The sequence below is a fragment of the Hyperoodon ampullatus genome (assembly GCF_949752795.1).
Source record: "Hyperoodon ampullatus genome assembly, chromosome: 16".
Classification (NCBI taxonomy): Eukaryota; Metazoa; Chordata; class Mammalia; order Artiodactyla; family Ziphiidae; genus Hyperoodon; species Hyperoodon ampullatus.
This window is the reverse complement of record NC_136929.1, coordinates 43,933,114-43,953,836: the sequence shown is the minus strand read 5'-3', so window position 1 is coordinate 43,953,836 and position 20,723 is coordinate 43,933,114. Positions and strand designations below refer to the sequence as shown.

Sequence of the window (20,723 nt, the reverse complement as noted above, 5' to 3'; positions counted from 1 at the left end):
TTGGATTTTATTTTTAATACACTAATACTACAAAGTTGTTTTAAAAGAGGTGTTTCTTTTTCCTTTTGCTTTTAACTGCCATTGATAAAAGCATAACTGCCAAGAAAACTTTTTTTTTTTTTAATAGGGTCAGGGCCTCTAAAGAGTCAAGTAAGGTAAATTGTTTCCTCCCCTGTAGCTGAAATTGCTATGTTGTTTTACATTTCCAGCTCCAAATTAATGAACAGTTTTCTCTGTAGTGTAAGAATGGGTTTGGCAGTGTGGAGATCAGAGCAATCTCTTCTTCATTAAATTGGCAAAGAGCACTCACTGGTTCTCAAACTGTTAAATGGATATTAGGGTTTTTAATGAATGGAACATTTATTTTTGTGCCAGCTCAACTAACAACATTGACATGATTAACATACATTTTGGCAACCATTCTAGCACAAGGTGTTAGTAAAAAGGGGCTTTTATCTTTGAGCTTAATTTACTTTAACTTTCCTGTTATATAAATTTTTAAAGTGAATGGGATATTTTTGTAAAAGAAATCTTGCCACAAGAAGTTATTCAGAAATATGTCCTTTTATTAATGTTACAGGCATTTTTTTCATTCTAGAGATGAAATCCATACCCCAAACACATGAACCTTCTTCAAACTCATAAATGAATAAAATGTTTTGTTATTTATACTGATAATTAAATCATTGCATTTGTAGAGGACTTTTTTTTTTTAATGGTGCTACTTGTTTCACATGAATTTCTTTCCTGTAAAAGAGAGAAATCAGATATAAAAATGACTGGTGGAGGATAGTTTCCTCCATTGCTCTATATCAGTTATGAATGAAAAGTTTTGGGGGTTAAATGATCTTACTTTCTTAGCTCAGTGGCCTTTCATAAAAACGGAATTTCCAATAAAAATGTATTTCCTTTTTGTAACAAACATTACTGCCTCATATGCTTATTATTTTATTTATTTAAATTCTCAACTTGAAGAAAACAAGAAAATGAGTTAATACCTATTCAAAAGGTCTTGGGTTTTTGTATTCAATTCTTTTTTTGCAATGTGTTTTTATTTTAAAATTTATTGAAAGCACTTGTAACACAACTAACAGAGGATTTGTTATAAGTATGTATTAAAAAGAGTGTTTATAATTGATTCTAAGTCATAATAAATTAATATTCATGTACACATGCATGGGTGGAAATTTTCATGTGAACTTCTGTCAAACACATAGGCATACTCTTTTTCTATTATATATGTATATATACATATATATATATATATGTGTGTGTGTCTATATATGTCTATAACTGCACATGTATTTAATAATAATTTACCAAATGTTTAAATAAGTAATGAATTAGTTTAATATAAATGTTAACATAATAGAATATTTACAGTCTACCCACATTTACCTCTAAAAGCAAATGAATGCCATTAACAGGAACTTCAGTAAAAGAACAAGCCCATGTTCAAATATAAAACAGTAAAAAGGAGAAATAAATTATGAAAATATATACCTTTAATTTACAGACATAGAAATACTTTTGGTAAAGTACAGACACATGATGCCCAAAAGTAGAATGATCCAGTTTAAGCTAACACTTATTCTTTGTTTACAAAGATAATTTTGCTATAGCTCTCATATAAAATAAAATTTCCAGCTCACACAAGGAAGTGAAGGTGATCAATCACTGATAAACCAGCTTGCTTCACTGCAAAGTGTTCAGTAAAAGCTAAATTATCAAAGAAATCTGCTGCTGGGCTTACAAATAAACTCTTGGACCTAATCCAAAGCCAAAGAAAGGAAGCCAGAAACGGTAGCCAACAAACCTAAACAACAACAAAAAGATAAGTATAACTTTCATAGAAAAGGTCCAGCTAAAAAACCAGTAGTGTCCACCAGCTTCTAGAATAATTTTGTTTTAATAAGATTTTTCTTTTTTTTATGTAACACATGAATTTAAGTGTATAAGAATCTAATACATAACCCAAGTATAAAGCACTACTGACAAGTTGTGAAAGCATCAAAATATCATGAACACCTATGAAGCAACTAAGATTGAAACATATCTTTGCTTCTGGCTGTTTCTCTTGGACATAATTTCTAGTTACATTTTCTTTAAGAAATAATATATATATTTTCCCTTGTAATAATAGCAAGTGCAGTGGTAAAGCAAGCAGAAAGCAACCAGAGTACACAGAAGGTGAATTAATCTTCAGCACGTCAGATCTTTAACACATGGCAAAGAGTTTATCCTTGCTAAAAAAGAATTGTGCTTCTTTGTGAAGTCTTCTATTTCAAATTATACATTATGCACTTGTGAGGTGATAAACATTCTGTTTATTAAAAGAAATGCATTTCTTTTCTTTATTATCATACATTTAAGTGGGATGATATTCCATTTACTTTAATTTCATATTTGTTTAATGTTAAAAACAATATATTTAAAATAGACTCTTTCATTAATTTCATGTACAACTGTCATGTACAATACCTTAAAAGATTTCCCTGCAAAGGAGCAGCTGATGCCCTCTTGTGGTTAAAGGACAGTTTTAGGCAAAAATGCAATGTACCATTTTCTTACCTTATTCCCGGGTTTTAACAATCATCTGCTTGGTGTATGAAAGATGCAAATCATGTCCAAGCTTTTTTTTTATAACAGTTCCATAGCTGTTAGTACCAATTTTTATTAAAAAATGCTGTACACATTTTATAACATCTGATTTTCAATTTAAAAACTTGTAAACAGCTATTTACAATACAGTACAAGTTATAAATTAGATGTCCAACACTCTTTGGGTGGTGAAGACTCTCCAAAGTCAGTTAAAACATCTCTGTTACTCCACAACAACAACAACAAAATCAAATATTAGAAATATCCATTGGTTTCCTCTCTCTCATATGCAAGTCAATTTTTCCTTTTAATGGAATTTGTACTTCCAAATTTTCATCCTCCCTGTGATGCCTTTTCCCTCTCAGACAGATGTATATGCCCATCCCTGTTACGAGAGTGATAGAACCCAAGCTTATTACAGACAGAGCTACTAAGGTGGGCATACAAGACACAGGCTCAACTTTCCTATGAGTCGGTTCTATTGAGAACTGTGGTTCTTTCTCCTCTATGTTAATTTCTGGTTCCTTTCTTAAAAGACTCTCAATGTAGCTTTCATTACTGACAGTGTCATTGACAAATAGGTTCACCATGACTGTGGAATGGAGAGGTTCGGGATAACCATGATCACTCACTTTCACCAGTAAACGATGGAGCCCATAATCTGTCTGCAGCAATGCCTCCTCCAAAGTAATGTTGCCAGTTTTAGAGTCAATCCTAAATGACTCAGGCCTAGGACCTCTTCTCCCTATGATGCTGTAAGCTATGACAGCATTCATGCCTGTGTCTTTGTCAACTGCATAGACCTCTGTAACTGGGGAGCCAGGGAGAGTAGAAGGTAATACTAACAGGTAAGACATGTTAGATTGAGGAAATAAAACAAGAGGTGGGTTGTCGTTGATATCTAGAAGGAGAATTGTGATTTTTGTGGTAGAGGAGAGGGGAGGCTCACCTCCATCAACAGCTTCAACCCACAAAGTATAGGAGCTTTGCTGCTCTCTGTCCAAAGAGACTTTGGCTCTCAGCATGCCCTTTCCTGTGTCTATGACAAAAATATCACTCTGGTTCACCACGGAGAGGGCAACCCATCCATTTTGCCCAGCATCAGCATCTGTTACACTAATTATTCCAATTTCACCATATCCTGGAAAGTTTTCTGGCACAAAGAAGCTGAAGTCCTTGTTGATGAACCTAGGACTGTTGTCATTTTTATCCAACACTGTGATAGCCACGGTGGCTACTGATTCTTTGGGTGGCTTCCCAGAGTCAACAGCTCTGACTGTGTACTTGTACTTTTCTTTCTCTTCTCGATCCAGCTGAGTAGAAACTGTCAGAACTCCTGTGACACTGTCTAAGGAAAAGTGTGATGGAGCATCAGGTCCCAGAAAATATGAAACTTGTCCCCTCTCTCCACTGTCAGCATCTGTAGCATCTAGCTTAGTCAAAAAGGCATTGGGTGAGTTGTTTTCTTCAATGGTTACTTCCACCAAGGGTTGAAGGAAAATAGGAGCATTATCATTGTCATCTAAAAGTTGCACTTTAATCATTTTTTTGACATGAAATCCCTCAGAGTTCCAGGCTACCACAGCTATTTCATAGAACTGCTGTAGCTCATAATCCATAGGTTTTGTGGTTTCTAGCAGATATTCATTACTGTATGGTTTGTAGGGTGATAACCTAAATGGTCCTTCACCATCCAAGTAGCAGTTCACCTTGTATTTACCTTCTGGATCTCTTATGGTGAAAAATGCAATTGGAGTGTTAACAGGTTCCAGTTCTTTCAGGTAAACAATACCATCTATCTCATTCGCTATATAACGAGGGACAATTTCAGGCGGTCTGAAAATGACTTTGATAATGGTCACCAGGGCAGTTACCACAGCAGGGATGCAGCCCGGCCCATTAGCAAGAATGGTGAGCTTGTGTGTTTGCAGAACACTTCCCCCAATCTTACTGAAAAGTTTAATGACTCCAGTATTTTCATCCAGATGGAATAAATCCTTGGATGCTTGTGGAACTTTCTGGCTGTAAGAGTAGGTGATCTGAGCATTGTTTCCCAAGTCTATGTCCACAGCCTGGACAGCTGCAATCGGTGTGCCCACTGTAGCATTCCCATACACAGTGACATTGACTTGTGAGTCTGTGAAGAGAGGGCAATTGTCATTAATGTCACTTATGCCAATGGTGAGGGTGGCACTGCCCAACAGTGGTGGAGACCCACCATCCTCAGCTATGATGATGCTCACATACTGGTCCTGGGTCTCCCTGTCCAACAACCCCATGACAATTAGGTAGGGGGTTCGCTCCCCATTCTCATTCTCCTCCACGTCCAGAGTGAACATACGATGGTAGTCCAGCAAGCGGTAGGTCTGAACTCCGTTAGTGCCTATATCTCGGTCCATGGCAGGATGCTCTATGGCCAGCCGGGTGCTTACAGGTGCATTTTCTGGGACCCAAACCGATATTTCGGAAACAGGGAACTGTGGGGCATTGTCATTGATGTCCCGGATAGCGATTTTCACCTTCACAAACCTAAAGTATTCCTGAGGCAGGACCAGTACATCCAGAAGCAAAAGACAAGAGTCAACGGAAGGCGAAGAGGAGATGGAAATGCTACCCCCCCAGGCAGGCCCTCCACCTCCTTCAAGACACAGGGCCTCCCTGTCGATCTCCTGGGCAGAAGTGTGCAGCTCCCCGGAGCGGTTGTCTAGGGTCACGTACTGGTCACTCAGTCCCTGGGAGGCCAGGCTGAAGAAGAGAAGAGGGTTCCGCTCGGCGCCGCTGTGCTCCGGGGGCTGCGACTGCGGGTCCTGCCTCCCTGCTCCGTGCACCAGCCGCAGGTCCTCGGCCAGGCTGCCGATGAGAACCCCCGCCGGCAGTCCCTCGTTCAGGCTGTACAGAAGCTCCGTGGCCCGGCTGTAACTCGCCAGGCAGTTGAAGGGTCCCACGAAGAGGAAAAACAGAAGCAGATGCTGAACGTGGGGGGTGGAGAGAAGGCTTATTACACACATGCGGAAAACACAGAGCTTGGAGTCAGAACCATTGCCCTGGGGTCATTCTGGCTCCATCCCCATTCCCAAAGGCAAACGCTCCAGTCAGAACGGGGTGAAGAGGAAACTTGCTGTAAAGGAGAGATCTATAGGGCAACATTGTCTCCAAAACTTAATTTTTCTCTTTACTTTTTACACCTCCCCCCCACCCCCGGCCCCTGCCCGGCTCCCCATCACCACCTCACTCAGTTAATATTCGGAATCCCAAACCATAAGTCATCCCTGGAAGTTCATGTCGGAGCGGAGAGGACTGCGCAACGCGACAGAGAAACCACCAGGGTAGGTCATGCGGAGGGAGGGGGCTGGTAGTGGAGAGGCCCGAGAGGTGGGCACTTTATTTTCCATTGAAATGTTTCTACCACTAAGATCCCTGAAGCGCGAAATGTGTTACATCCCTTGCTATGAGACCGGTAACAACAATATTAATAATAATAATAATAATAATAATAATAATAATAATATAGTAACTCTACCCCCTCGGACTCCCTACCCCACCAAATAAACTCTTTGGGTCGGAAGAATTGCTTTTCATTTTAGTACGTATCTAAAATCAAATCGAAAGCATCTGTATTTCCACCCCCTAACAAGCCCTCACTAATCCTCCTCACTTAGGGAAAGAGAAGTAAATGTGGGAAATGATTATGCAAAAACAATTTGTCAATTGCAGTAGACAGTCACAGCCAGATGCTGGCCTCAGGAAACAATCTACGAACCCCTTTATCTCAAAGCCAGTTGAGCACACCCCAGCCTCCTCCACCTCATCTGCCTATATTTCTGCTTCAGAAACTTCTCACGACCCAAGGACTTGCCTATTCCTTGCTAAAATGCAGACACATTATCCCAAACTCCCTTTCCCTCCACCCAACCTTCCTGGGAAGTTTGAATTAAGGTAAAAGGTTTGAGAAACCATCAAGGAGTGGGAACTGCCCCACAGTACTGCAACTTGTCGGGGCCGCGAGGCTCGTGGCCCCCTACCCTTACCAGTAGGTTTCTGTGGCTGGTGCTGCTCCTGGAACGACTTAGACGCCCCATATCCAGGCGCGGGTGCCAGGTCGCCGGGCGCCAGCTCACTGGCAGGGCCCGCGAGCTGCGCGCATCCCCTCGGCTGCGCATTCCCTAGGAGGCTGCAGTCGGCGCGCTCCTGACGGGGAGGCGGCAGAAGACACTCCCTCTCTGTGCATGCAAATCGCTGGGGAACTTCAACCAATAGTCACTGGCTCGTCAGTCAAGGACAGCATCTCAAGGGGGGCAGAAAGGCGAGGGGGTACCGAGGCACGGTCATGGTTTCCTGTCCCGAACCTGGGTTAAGTCCAGACCCCGCCGGAGGAGCCGGAGCGGGGACTTGCCTCTGAAGACGGCGACTAGGCGCCACCCGGTCGGACTCCGGGGCGCTTGCCCACCGTCCTCCCTCCTCGCAGCACCAGTCAGGACCCAAGTCCACAGGTTGAGAGCGTGAGAGGGAGAATTAGACTAAATTAATAAGCCTGCATTTATATCTGATTAGAGAGAGAGGAAGTCGGCACTACAGAGCAATCACAGGCGCGATCCCCGAACGCCTGCTTTGCCACCAGTTCTTCCGAAAGACTTAGATCCAGCAGTGCTTGCACAGAGAAAGAAAATCCACTTTCTCTGCAGAGAGAAGGAACTTCAAACTCTTAGTAAGGCTGTCTGAGGCAGAGAAGCACATATATGAAATCGGTGAAGGTTTCGACGTGCTTTAATTTTGAAGCTTCGCAGTTGGCGGTGACAAAGCTTCTGCCAATTTCCTAGTTGTAGGCGCGAGTGTCTCTGGGTGTCTGCCTTGTGGTCTTTTGAGACAACCGCGGCTTCTGGCTAAGGTAAAGAGCCAAGAGGGAGAGTGGCAACAATTGCTTGGTAACAGAAGTGGTTCTGCCTGCAAGCAATTTTACCAGATTTCTCTAAGGGATTTTTTTTTCTTTCTTTTTTTGTAGGGCACTCACTGAAGCCTAGGTTCAAAAAAAAAAGGCTACATTTCAAGTTATTACTTTTTTTTTTTCTTAGTTTTTTTACTGGGAAGAGAATTCTGAAGGAGTGTGGTGGAGAATGCTTGGCTATCCCCTCTGGCTCTGACACTAAATAGCCATATGACAAGTCTCCTCATTTATAAAGTCAGGGCTGCTGAGAAACTCCAGTGCATTAAGTCCGTGAAACACTTTTTGATCTGCAGGGTGCCATGTAAGTAGTGGTAAAGACCATTGGCCTTTCCCTGAGTAGACACTTCTCTTCATCCCTAGGTTTCCATATATCCTGTGGGCTGCCCTGAGCATAAAACCCTCCCAGCTGAGTAACTAATGACTGAGCCTGGAATAGAAAAGTATTCCTCCTGGGTTAGAGAAAGATCTGACATCCTGTGTTTTCCATAGGATCCACTTCAATTTTCTTCTTCTACTGTATGCTAAATAGAATATAAATTGCTTAGCAGAGCTAATTGTTTTGCTTCTGACTCTTCCTATTTTCTCCTCATCCCCACTAATCCTAGAGAATCCTAAATAATTGATAACACACTGCATCAAAACACCTGGTGTGTGTAACAACTTCTTATTGCACAAATGGGGTTGTACATGGAGTTCACAAACAAAACTTTCTGTAATACAAATCTGGCTTATAAAATCAGCTTCTTTAAGTTCTTTGGAGTGAAACTGGAACGCTGATGAAGTGGTAAACACACAGGAATATGTACATGTACCTGTAAGGCCATCACACAGCTGGTAAACAAAACACAGTCAGCAAGTATACTTTGCCTCTCCTTGCTTCTTCAGCTGCTCATTCTGCCCTATGGTTGAACTTTTACCACATACTTGGTAAATAATTATACTTTGGGGTCTGTAGTTGAAACATATCTGACTCCAAAAATCAGTAGAAAGTTGCTTCTGAAATGTGTTTAGTTTATGTCTTCACACAATACCCACAGCTTCTGAAAGTTTGAGGCACATGGCCAGAATTAGGCAATCCATCCATAGTCAGGATACATACAGGCTAGACCCACAATCTGAACTAATTCTACATTTGTACAGAGAGCAACAGCAGTAGACTCTATATCCCCTTACAATTCATGCCCTCTCCAACAGGTTAAGATCACTCACCTATTTTGATGAAAATTTAGGGATTTCTTTCTTTAGTTTATCCTTTGTTTACAAAGATACTACATTCAGCAATAATTTTCTGTAGTGTTTCTAAAAAGCATGACCATATAAACTATAATGTAAGTTGAAACACCTAAATTAAACATTCTGGAGATAATGTTTGGGACAACAATAATAACCTACTTTGCTCTAAGTTACTGTGGTTATTGCAAAGTCCCTGCATGGAAATTTGTCATCAAGGCCAGCACAATCTGGGGGAATACTTTACATGACACATTCCAAACTGTTAACTGAGCTGCTTGTTATTATCTTTCCTCTTTGAAGATCTAAGTAGAGATTTCAACTGTAATTGGGCTTAAAAAAAAAAAAAAGACCAAATTCCCTTCTTTCTTCCCTTGTATCTTCTTACTGTGCACCATGAAATTGCTCCCAAACTCCTGTTCCTTATGACGCCAGCTCTGTGACCTGCCATCTGGTGTCACATATTTCTTTCTAAAGATGACTTAGAGAGCTTCTATGCTATTAGTACCTTGAAAATGATACTTATAATGAACCTCTCAGATGTCTCAATTGCTCTGGGCCTGCTTCCCAGGTGTTCTGTAAAAATCAATCTAGAAGAATAGCTAGATTATAAGCCTCCCAAGCTTATTTTTTCTATAGACAAGGAAAACAACATGATACAATAGATGGCAATGAGCTGAGCCAGGGGATTAGGGTGCCCTTCTCTAGGTGGTTGCAAAGTTACGGTGTGACTTTAGAGAAGTCAGCAGACCTCTCTGTTTCAATTTCTTATAAAAATACCCATACACACTACATACACATACATGAGGGAAATGGCTTACCTAATATATGTCTTTGACAGAAACTGCATAATGATACACAGGTTAATTTGATCTGTATTTACTGTGTTATTTCACTGAAGGTTAATAATTTTCATTTACTGCAAGCCTTCTCTCCTTGTAGTTTTATCTCTTTATTTGCTGTGAGCATGTGTCTATCAAACTTTGTACATTTAGCAAACATATCTTAAAACTTATAAAATTTTGCAGTACTATGTTTTCCAGGTAGTTTTTATTGTATTTTTCAAGTAACTGTGATTTTACCATTTAGAGTATTTTAATAGCAGTATTCTATCCACACCATTTCATGCGATTTAATATATGCACAGATATTTAAACTTATTCTGAACCATACATAGTTCTATAAATGTTCTGGTTAATTCAAGATTATAAATAAATACAAATTAAGCATATGACCTTATTTTAAGATTATTTTATGCAAATCAAATCTACAATGGGGTATCACCTCACACCAGTAAGAATGGCCATCATTAAAAAGTCTACAAAAAACAAATGCTAGAGATGATGTGGAGAAAAAGGGAACACTCTCACACAGGTGGTGGGAATGTAAATTGGTACAACCACTATGGAGAACTGCATGTAGGTTCCTCAAAAAACTAAAAATAGAGTTGCCATATGATCCAGCAATCCCACTTCTGGGCATATATCCAGAGAAAACCATAATTTGAAAAGACACATACACCCTTATATTCATAGCAGCACTATTCACAGTAGAAACAACCTAAATATCCATTGACAGTTGAATGGATAAAGAAGTTGTGGTATATATACTTATATTATATATGTATATATATATATATATATATATATATAAAATATATATATATATATATACTGAAATATTACTCAGTCATAAAAAAGAATGAAATAATGCAATTTGCAGTACATGGATGGACATAGAGATTATCATACTAAGTGAAGTAAGTCAGAAAGAGAAAGACAAATGCCATATGATATCACTTATATGTGGAATCTAAAATATGACAGAAATGAACTTATCTACCAAAAAGAAACAGACTCACAGACATAGAGAACAGACTTGTGGTTTCTAAGGGGTAGGGAGTTCAGGGAAGAGTAGGATTGGGTGTTTTGGACTAGCAGATGCAAACTATTATATAGAAAATGGATAAACAACAAAGTCTTATTGTATAGCACAGGGAACTATATTCAATATCCTGTAATAAACCATAATGGAAAAGAATATGACAAAGCATATATATATATGTATGTATAACTGAATCACTTTGCTGTACACCAGAAACTAGCACATTATAAATCATTTTATACCTCAATAAAAAAGAAACAAAAAGATTATTTTATTTTTTTCTTGTTAATGTATGAAATTAGCAGTCCCTTTAGATGTCTTAAAATATGTATGTGTATATATATTATGTTTATATTATATATGCATGCATATATGTAAGTGTAAATAGTGCAATATATAGGACATATAATATCATATAAATATAATATATCAAACACATATTTATATATAATACAAATATTTAAATACTATATTGTTTTATAATATATAATTTATAAATATATACATATTTTATATTTTTAAAATTGTATATATATTTCTTTCTGATCCAATAATCAAGGTTGAGGGATGATTATATTTGTAAAACCAATATAATATTTGAGAAATAATAAAACATTTATTGAGTGTCAGATATATTCTGAACATACTACTGGGGCTTTTACGTATTTATTTATTTTATCCTCATAACAAATGGTTTTATAATATAAGTATTATTTTATCAATTTTTACAGGCATAAATTACATGTTTGTCAGTGTCTGCGGTGACTGGACTTGAATATGAGGCCTCCAAAGTACATGATCTTTCTACTCTGGTACACTCTTCTCACCTAAATGGTGGATCTAGGGCCTCTATACATTTAAACTCACTTCAAGTCAACAAACATTTATCACTCACCAACATAAGAAAAACACTTTTGTAAGTATAGGTTTGCTATTTGAGGCCTTTTTGAAAAACTTAGTCAATTACTGTTTCCTAAACACATACATACACACAGACACAAACTTCTCTGTGTTTGGCTAACTTAGATCTTCTCACAACTTGTAGACTTAAAATATATTATGAATGTATATTTATGTGTATGTGTATACTTGAAAGTATTGCAAGGGTCTAAGTAATTTTACGGATCACCTAGTTAGCCCTCATTTTACATATTAGTTGAGAGCAAGAGAGATGGCTAATGTGAATCCTCAAAATATTCCTATTTCTTATTTTTTTTTTTTTCCTATTTCTTAATATAGTAGATTTTGCCCTCAGGATTATCTCCATATTACAGGATAACTTATCAAAACAGCATATTTTTTTTACTGTCTATTATTTCCCAAAGCCTTGTTATTAAATATTGCCATAAGTACCAGTTACTTTATTTTATATTATTTTATTAATTTTGCAAATTTACAAATATTTTTAAGAAGCAGTACTAATTTGGATAAATTGTTGTTCAAGTATATCAGACAAACTTCAAAAAATCCTATTGCATTTTCCCTACACAACTCAGAAAATAATTGTATGACTAATAGAAAACCAGCACATTGGTTCTTTTGCTAAAAAAGCCAGATAGTTAAGAAAATAAATATGCATTTACATTACTTGTATGAAAAAGTGTGCAAATAAGCTAACTTACTACAATATAAGCTTGTATTCTAAAATATTTACCACTGTACTGTGCAACTTATAAATGAGACTTTTATTAAGCATTGGTCTATTCTGACTAGTACTTTCCTTTTTGTTTTAGAAAACTTTGTGTAAATAGATTTCACATATCTCCTCTTTCTCCCTGTATTCCAAGAGGAAGGAATATAATAGGGTTGAACTGTCCTTTTATTTTTTCAGAACTGAATTAGCATCATTTTAACTGGGCTAAGTATAGCTGGGTGAAGTCATCAGAAAATGCCAGACCTAATTTTAGCTCACATTTCCAACTTTCTATCCTAATCCTCAAAATAAATTTTAAAAGTCATTTTTGACTCATTTAAATTTCACATTATTCCTTCTCACTTCTGGTAGAGGTGATAATGAGCAGTGAAACCATCAAAAGAAAGGTAGTAGGATTGAGGAGAAGATGAAATGAAAGGCGTGGAAAATCCAAAAAGTGGATCAGCAGTCAGTGAATAATGAACAGTTAACCAAATGTAGTTTATTGATTATATATATATATATATATATATATATATATATATATATATATATATATATGCCTTGCTCCCTGGAGTCAGTCCCTGAGAGACTTGAAAGAAGGGAGAGTGGACTTTGCAGAGAATAAAGCAATTGCAACCTTATAAATTAACATAGAAATTAGGTCAGGGACAAAAGAAACCCATTGAAGGAGAGAAATCATTTGAAATTTCATTTTAGGGCACTGATCCTATGTCTTGTATCCTACAGATACCTATTTTTCACTCTCACAGTGTTACACTGGGAAAAGCTTAAAGAAAACATGGGCTCCTGTAATGTTTTTACATAGATTGACAGATCTTTTGCCTGGTTTTATAAAACCTCTTTTTATATGATTCTTTGAATTTAAGGTGGGATTGTTAAAAACTGTATGACTGTTCAGATCTCGGCATGCACTGAATTAGGGCTGTAGGGTCAATGAAATTCTCTGTCAATGATGTAAAAAGTCAACATTTTCATAGGAGTATACCTATGATCGCTAGCTTCTTTCTGGGTGTATTTTTGGGAAGAGGGTATAGGTTGCTGACCTCAATTTCATTTACTGCTAACAGCTACCAAACACTGAGCACCTAACTTTTGCCAGGTGCATGGTGAGCATTATCTCTAATCTTTGCAAGGAGATTAATTAACCTGATTATTAACCTGCAAGTTAATAATCTCATTTTTAAGATGAAGAATCTGAGATCCTCAGAGGGTGGTAGGTTGCTTGAAGTCACACAGCCAGGAATTGGGCCAAGTTAGGATTAAACAAGGAAAATTTGGGTAGTTTATTTTAACTTGGTGAATCTTTTCTCTGTGTATTGGGGTTATTCTAATATTCACTGAGGTAAGCACATATGCTGGGTGTTGAATATGTGAGTATTATAAACAATGGGCAGAATCTGGCAGCAACAAAATCATTCCCAAAATACTAAACTTGAATAATTGAAAAACTGAATAATTATGAACTTCAATAAAAATGTACATAAGTCATATTTATGAAATAACAAATATTTTTTCTTACAGTATTTAGATTATCAAGAAAAGAAAGTGGATTTTGTAAATAAATTTTCATTCATGGTTTGGAATTATATGGCAATAAAACATTTATTTAGTGAAAGTAGTGTGCTTCTTCAGAAAAAAATTATAAATATCTTATAAGACCACCAATTCTTTTTTTTTAATTTTTTTATTTTTTAATTTTTTTATTAGTTTCTGCTTTATAACAAAGTGAATCAGTCATACATATACATCTGTTCCCACATTCCTTCCCTCATGCTTCTCCCGCCCACCAACCCTACCCATCCCACCCCTCCAGGCGGTCACAAAGCACCGAGCTGATCTCCCTGTGCTCTGCGGCTGCTTCCCACTATCTATCTACCTTACGTTTGGTAGTGTATATATGTCCATGCCTCTCTTTCGCTTTGTCACAGCTTACCCTTCCTCCTCCCCATATCCTCAAGTCCATTCTCAAGGAGGTCTGTGTCTTTATTCCTGTTTTAACCCTAGGTTCCTCATGACATTTTTTTTCTTAAATTCCATATATATGTGTTAGCATACGGTATTTGTCTTTCTCTTTCTGACTTACTTCACTCTGCATGACAGACTCTAGGTCTATCCACCTCATTACAAATAGCTCAGTTTCGTTTCTTTTTATGGCTGAGTAATATTCCATTGTATATATGTGCCACATCTTCTTTATCCATTCATCCGATGATGGACACTTAGGTTGTTTCCAGCTCCGGGCTATTGTGAATAGAGCTGCAATGAACATTTTGGTACATGTCTCTTTTTGAATTATGGTTTTCTCAGGGTATATACCTAGTAGTGGGATTGCTGGGTCATATGGTAGTTCTATTTTTAGTTTTTTAAGGAACTTCCATAGTGTTCTCCATAGTGGCTGTACCAATTCACATTCCCACCAGCAGTGCAAGAGTGTTCCCTTTTCTCCACACCCTCTCCAGCATTTATTGTTTCTAGATTTCTTGATGATGGCCATTCTGACTGGTGTGAGATGATATCTCATTGTAGTTTTGATTTGCATTTCTCTAATGATTAATGATGTTGAGCATTCTTTCATGTGTTTGTTGGCAGTCTGCATATCTTCTTTGGAGAAATGCCTATTTAAGTCTTCTGCCCATTTTTAGATTGGGTTGTTTGTTTTTTTGCTATTGAGCTGCATGAGCTGTTTATAAATTTTGGAGATTAATCCTTTGTCAGTTGCTTCATTGGCAAATATTTTCTACCATTCTGAGGGTTTTTTCTTGGTCTTGTTTATGGTTTCCTTTGCTGTGCAAAAGCTTTGAAGTTTCATTAGGTCCCATTTGTTTATCTTTGTTTTTATTTCCATTTCTCTAGGAGGTGGGTCCAAAGGATCTTGCTGTGATTTATGTCATAGAGTGTTCTGCCTATGTTTTCCTCTAAGAGTTTGATAGTTTCTGGCCTTACATTTAGGTCTTTAATGCATTTTGAGCTTATTTTTGTGTATGGTGTTAGGGAATGATCCAATCTCATACTTTTACATATCCCTGTCCAGTTTTCCCAGCACCACTTATTGAAGAGGCTGTCTTTTCTCCACTGTACATTCCTGCCTCCTTTATCAAAGATAAGTTGACCATATGTGCGTGGGTTTATCTCTGGGCTTTCTATCCTGTTCCATTGATCTATCTTTCTGTTTTTGTGCCAGTACCACACTGTCTTGATTACTGTAGCTTTGTAGTATAGTCTGAAGTCAGGGAGCCTGATTCCTCCAGCTCCGTTTTTCGTTCTCAAGATTGCTTTGGCAATTCGGGGTCTTTTGTTTTTCCAAACAAATTTTGAAATTTTTTATTCTAGTTCTGTGAAAAATGCCAGTGGTAGTTTGATAGGGATTGCATTGAATCTGTAGATTGCTTCGGGTAGTAGAGTCATTTTCACAATATTGATTCTTCCAATCCAGGAGCATGGTATTTCTCTCCATCTATTTGTATCATCTTTAATTTCTTTCATCAGTGTCTTATAATTTTCTGCATACAGGTCTTTTGTCTCCTTAGGTAGGTTTATTCCTAGATATTTTATTCTTTTTCTTGCAATGGTAAATGGGAGTGTTTTCTTTATTTCACTTTCAGATTTCTCATCATTAGTGTACAGGAATGCCAGAGATTTCTGTGCATTAATTTTGTATCCTGCTACTTTACCAAATTCATTGATTAGCTCTAGTAGTTTTCTGGTAGCATCTTTAGGATTCTCTATGTATAGTATCATGTCATCTGCAAACAGTGACAGCTTTATTTCTTCTTTTCCAATTTGGATTCCTTTTATTTCCTTATCTTCTCTGAATGCAGTGGCTAAAACTTCCAAAACTAGGTTGAATAAGAGTGGTGAGAGTGGGCAGCCTTGTCTTCTTCCTGATCTTAGTGGAAATGGTTTCAGTTTTTCACCATTGAGGACAATGTTGGCTGTAGGTTTGCCATATATGGCCGTTATTATGTTGAGGAAAGTTCCCTCTATGCCTACTTTCTGCAGGGTTTTTATCATAAATGGGTGTTGAATTTTGTCGAAAGCTTTCTCTGCATCTATTGAGATGATCATATGGTTTTTCTCCTTCAACTTGTTAATATGGTGTATCACATTGATTGATTTGCGTATATTGAAGAATCCTTGCATTCCTGAAGTAAACCCCACTTGATCATGGTGTATGATCCTTTTAATGTGCTGTTGGATTCTGTTTGCTAGTATTTTGTTGAGGATTTTTGCATCTATGTTCATCAGTGATATTGGCCTGTAGTTTTCTTTCTTTGTGACATCCTTGCCCGGTTTTGGTATCAAGGTGATGGTAGCCTCATAGAATGAGTTTGGGATTGTTCCTTCCTCTGAAATTGTTTGGAAGAGTTTGAGAAGAATGGGTGTTAGTTCTTCTCTAAATGTTTGATAGAATTCGCCTGTGAAGCCATCTGGTCCTGAGCTTTTGTTTGTTGGAAGATTTTTAATCACAGTTTCAATTTCAGTGTTTTTGATTGGTCTATTCAGATTTTCTATTTCTTCCTGATTCAGTCATGGCAGGTTGTGCATTTCTAAGAATTTGTCCATTTCTTCCAGGTTGTCCATTTTATTGGCATAGAGTTGCTTGTAGTAATCTCTCATGATCTTTTGTATTTCTGCAGTGTCAGTTGTTACTTCTCCTTTTTCATTTCTAATTCTATTGATTTGAGTCTTCTCCCCTTTTTTCTTGATGTGTCTGGCTAATGGTTTATCAGTTTTGTTTATCTTCTCAAAGAACCAGCTTTTAGTTTTATTGATCTTTGCTATCAGTTCCTTCATTTCTTTTTCATTTATTTCTGATCTGATCTTTATGATTTCTTTCCTTCTGCTAACTTTTGGGTTTTTTTGTTCTTCTTTCTCTAATTGCTTTAGGTGCAGGGTCAGGTTGTTTACTCAAGACGTTTCCTGTTTCTTAAGGTGGGATTGTATTGCTATAAACTTCCCCCTTAGAACTGCTTTTGCTTCATCCCATAGGTTTTGGGTCATCGTGTCTCCATTGTCATTTCTTTCTAGGTATTTTTTAATTTCCTCCTTGATTTCTTCATGATCACTTCGTTATTGAGTAGTGCATTGTTTAGCCTCCATGTGTTTGTATTTTTTACTGATCTTTTCCTGTAATTGATGTCTAGTCTCATAGCATTGTGGTCGGAAAAGATACTTGATACAATTTCAATTTTCTTAAATTTACCAAGGCTTGATTTGTGACCCAAGATATGATCTATCCTGGAGAATGTTCCATGAGCACTTGAGAAAAATGTGTATTCTGTTGTTTTTGGATGGAATGTCCTATAAATATCAACTAAGTCCATCTTGTTTACTGTGTCATTTAAAGCTTGTGTTTCCTTATTTATTTTCATTTTGGATGATCTGTCCATTGGTGAAAGTGGGGTGTTAAAGTCCCCTACTATGAGTGTGTTACTGTCAATTTCCCCTTTTATGGCTGTTACTATTTGCCTTATGTATTGAGGTGCTCCTATGTTGGGTGCATAAATATTTACAATTGTTATATCTTCTTCTTGGATCGATCCATTGATCATTATGTAGTGTCCTTCTTTGTCTCTTCTAATAGTCTTTATTTTAAAGTCTATTTTTTTCTGATATAAGAATTGCTACTCCAGCTTTCTTTTGATTTCCATTTGCATGGAATATCTTTTCCCATCCCCTTACTTTCAATCTGTATGTGTCTCTAGGTCTGAAGTGGGTCTCTTGTAGACAGCATATATATGGGTCTTGTTTTTGTATCCATTCAGCCAATCTGTGTCTTTTGGTGGGAGCATTTAGTCCATTTACATTTAAGGTAATTATTGATATGTATGTTCCTATTCCCATTTCCTTAATTCTTTTGGTTTCGTTATTGTACGTATATTCCTTCTGTTATGTTTCTTGTCTAGAGAAGTTCCTTTAGCATTTGTTGTAAAGCTGGTTTGGTGATGCTGAACTCTCTCAGCTTTTGCTTGTCTGTAAAGATTTTAATTTCTCCATCAAATCTGAATGATATCCTTGCTGGGTAGAGTAATCTTGGTTGCAGGTTTCTCTCCTTCATCACTTTAATTATGTCCTGCCACTCCCTTCTGGTTTGTAGAGTTTCTGCTGAGAGATCAGCTGTTATCCTGATGGGTATTGTCTTGTGTGTTATTTGTTGTTTTTCCCTTGCTGCTTTTAATACGATTTCTTTGTGTTTAATTGTTGACAGTTTGATTAATATGTGTCTTGGAGTATTTCTCCTTGGATTTATTCTGTATGGGACTCTCTGTGCCTCCTGGACTTGATTAACTATTTCCTTTCCCATATTAGGGAAGTTTTCAACTATAATCTCTTCAAATATTTTCTCCGTCCCTTTCTTTTTCTCTTCTTCTTCTGGAACCCCTATAATTCGAATGTTGGTGCATTTAATGTTGTCACAGAGGTCTCTGAGACTGTCCTCTGTTCTTTTCATTCTTTTGTCTTTATTTTGCTTGGCATCAGTTATTTCCACTATTTTATCTTCCACCTCACTTATCCGTTCTTCTGCCTCAGTTATTCTGCTATTGATCCCATCTAGAGTATTTTTCATTTCATTTATTGTGTTGTTCATCATTGCTAGTTTCATCTTTAGTTCTTCTAGGTCCTTGTTAACTGTTTCTTGCCTTTTGTCTATTCTATTTCCAAGATTTTGGATCTTGGAAACAGAATCTTGGATCATCTTTACTATCATTATTCTGAGTTCTTTTTCATGTAGACTGCCTATTACCTCTTCATTAGTTAGGTCTGGTAGGTTTTTATCTTGCTCCTTCACCTGCTGTGTGTTTTTCTGTTTTCTCATTTTGCTTATGTTACTGTGTTTGGGGTCTCCTTTTTGCAGGCTGCCTATTCGTAGTTCCCATTGTTTTTGGTGTCTGTCCCCAGTGGCTAAGGTTGGTTCAGTAGGTTGTGTAGTCTTCCTTGTGGGGGGGACTAGTGCCTGTGTTCTGGTGGTTGAGGCTCGATCTTGTCTTTCTGGTGGACAGGTCCACGTCTGGTGGTGTGTTTTGGGGTGTCTGTGGCCTTATTATATTTTTAGGCAGCCTCTCTGTTAATGGGTGGTGTTGTGTTCCTGCCTTGCTAGTTGCTTGGCATAGGGTGACCAGCACTGTAGCTTGCTGGTCGTTGACTGAAGCTGGGTGCTGGTGTTGAGTTGGAGATCTCTGGGAGATTTTCGCCGCTTGATATTAATTGGAGCTGGTAGGTCTCTTGTGGACCCGTGACCTGAAGTTGGCTCTCCCACTTCAGAGGCACAGCACTAACTCCTGGCTGCAGCACCAAGAGCCTTTCATCTGCCCAGCTCAGAATAAAAGGGAGAAAAAGTAGAAAGAAAGAATTAGTAGAAGAAAGAAAGAGAGAGGGAAAGAAAGGAAGAAGGGAGGAAAGGAAGGAAGGAAGAAAGAAAGAAAGGAGGGAGGGAGGAGGAAGGGTGGAAAGAAAGAAAGAAAGAAAGGAGGGAGGGAGGGAGGAATGAAAAAAAAGGAAGAGTGAATGGAAGAAGGGAGGGAGGGAGGAAGGAAAGAAAGAAAGAAAGACAGGAGGGAGGGAGGGAGGAAGGAAACAAAAAGAAAGAGTGAAAGGAAGAAGGGTGTGAGGGAGGGAGGAAGGAAAGAAGGACAGACAGGAGGGAGGGAGGGAGGAAGGAAAGAAAGAGAGAAAGAAGGAAAGGAGGGGTGGAGGGAGGTAGGAAGGGAAGGTAGGAAAAAAAGAAAGAGCAGGTAAAGTAAAATAGAATAAAGTATGAAATATAGTAGCGTTATTAAAATTAAAAAGTAATTATTGAAAAAAAACGGACAGATAGAACCCTGGGACATATGGTGGAAGCAAAGCTATACAGAGAGAATCTTACACAGAAGATTACACATACACATTCACAAAAAGAGAGCAGGGGGAAAAATCAAAAATCTTGCTCTCCAAGTGCACCTCCTCAATTTGGGATAATTCGTTGTAAAAAGAGGAAAAGGGCGAGAAGTCTGAAATCTTGCTCTCTAAGTCCACCTCCTTAATTTGGGATAATTCGTTGTAAAAAGAGGAAAAGGGGGGAAAGTCTTAAATCTTGTCCTCAAAGTTCGCTTCCTCAATTTGGGATGATTCGCTTTCCATTCATGCCCTCCACAGATGCAGGGCACATCAAGTGGACCGTGGAGCTTTAATCCGCTGCCTCCGAGGCTGCACAGAGAGATTTCCCTGTCTCTTCTCTGCTCTCACAGCTCCCAGGTCTCAGCCTTGGACCTGGCCCCGCCTCTGCACGTACGTCGCCAGAGGGCGTCCGTTCTTCCCTCAGACCGGACGGGTTTAAAGGAGCCGCTGATGTGGGGGCTCTGGCTCACTCAGGCAGAGGGGAGGGAGGGGCGCACAGTGTGGGGCGGGCCTGCGGCGGCAGAGGCCGGCGTG

At 38.2% G+C, this 20,723-nt stretch overlaps 1 protein-coding gene across 1 annotated transcript; it reads right to left on the bottom strand.

Moving 5' to 3' along the window:
* Nucleotides 1-2,849: 2,849 nt before the first annotated feature.
* On the bottom strand, nucleotides 2,850-6,761 carry PCDH20 (protocadherin 20; the record flags this gene model as incomplete). The annotated part of the gene is made up of 2 exons (XM_079721795.1): nucleotides 2,850-5,570; nucleotides 6,630-6,761. 2 exons carry the CDS (start codon nucleotides 6,759-6,761, stop codon nucleotides 2,850-2,852), a joined length of 2,853 nt encoding a protein of 950 aa, XP_079577921.1.
* Nucleotides 6,762-20,723: the final 13,962 nt, after the last annotated feature.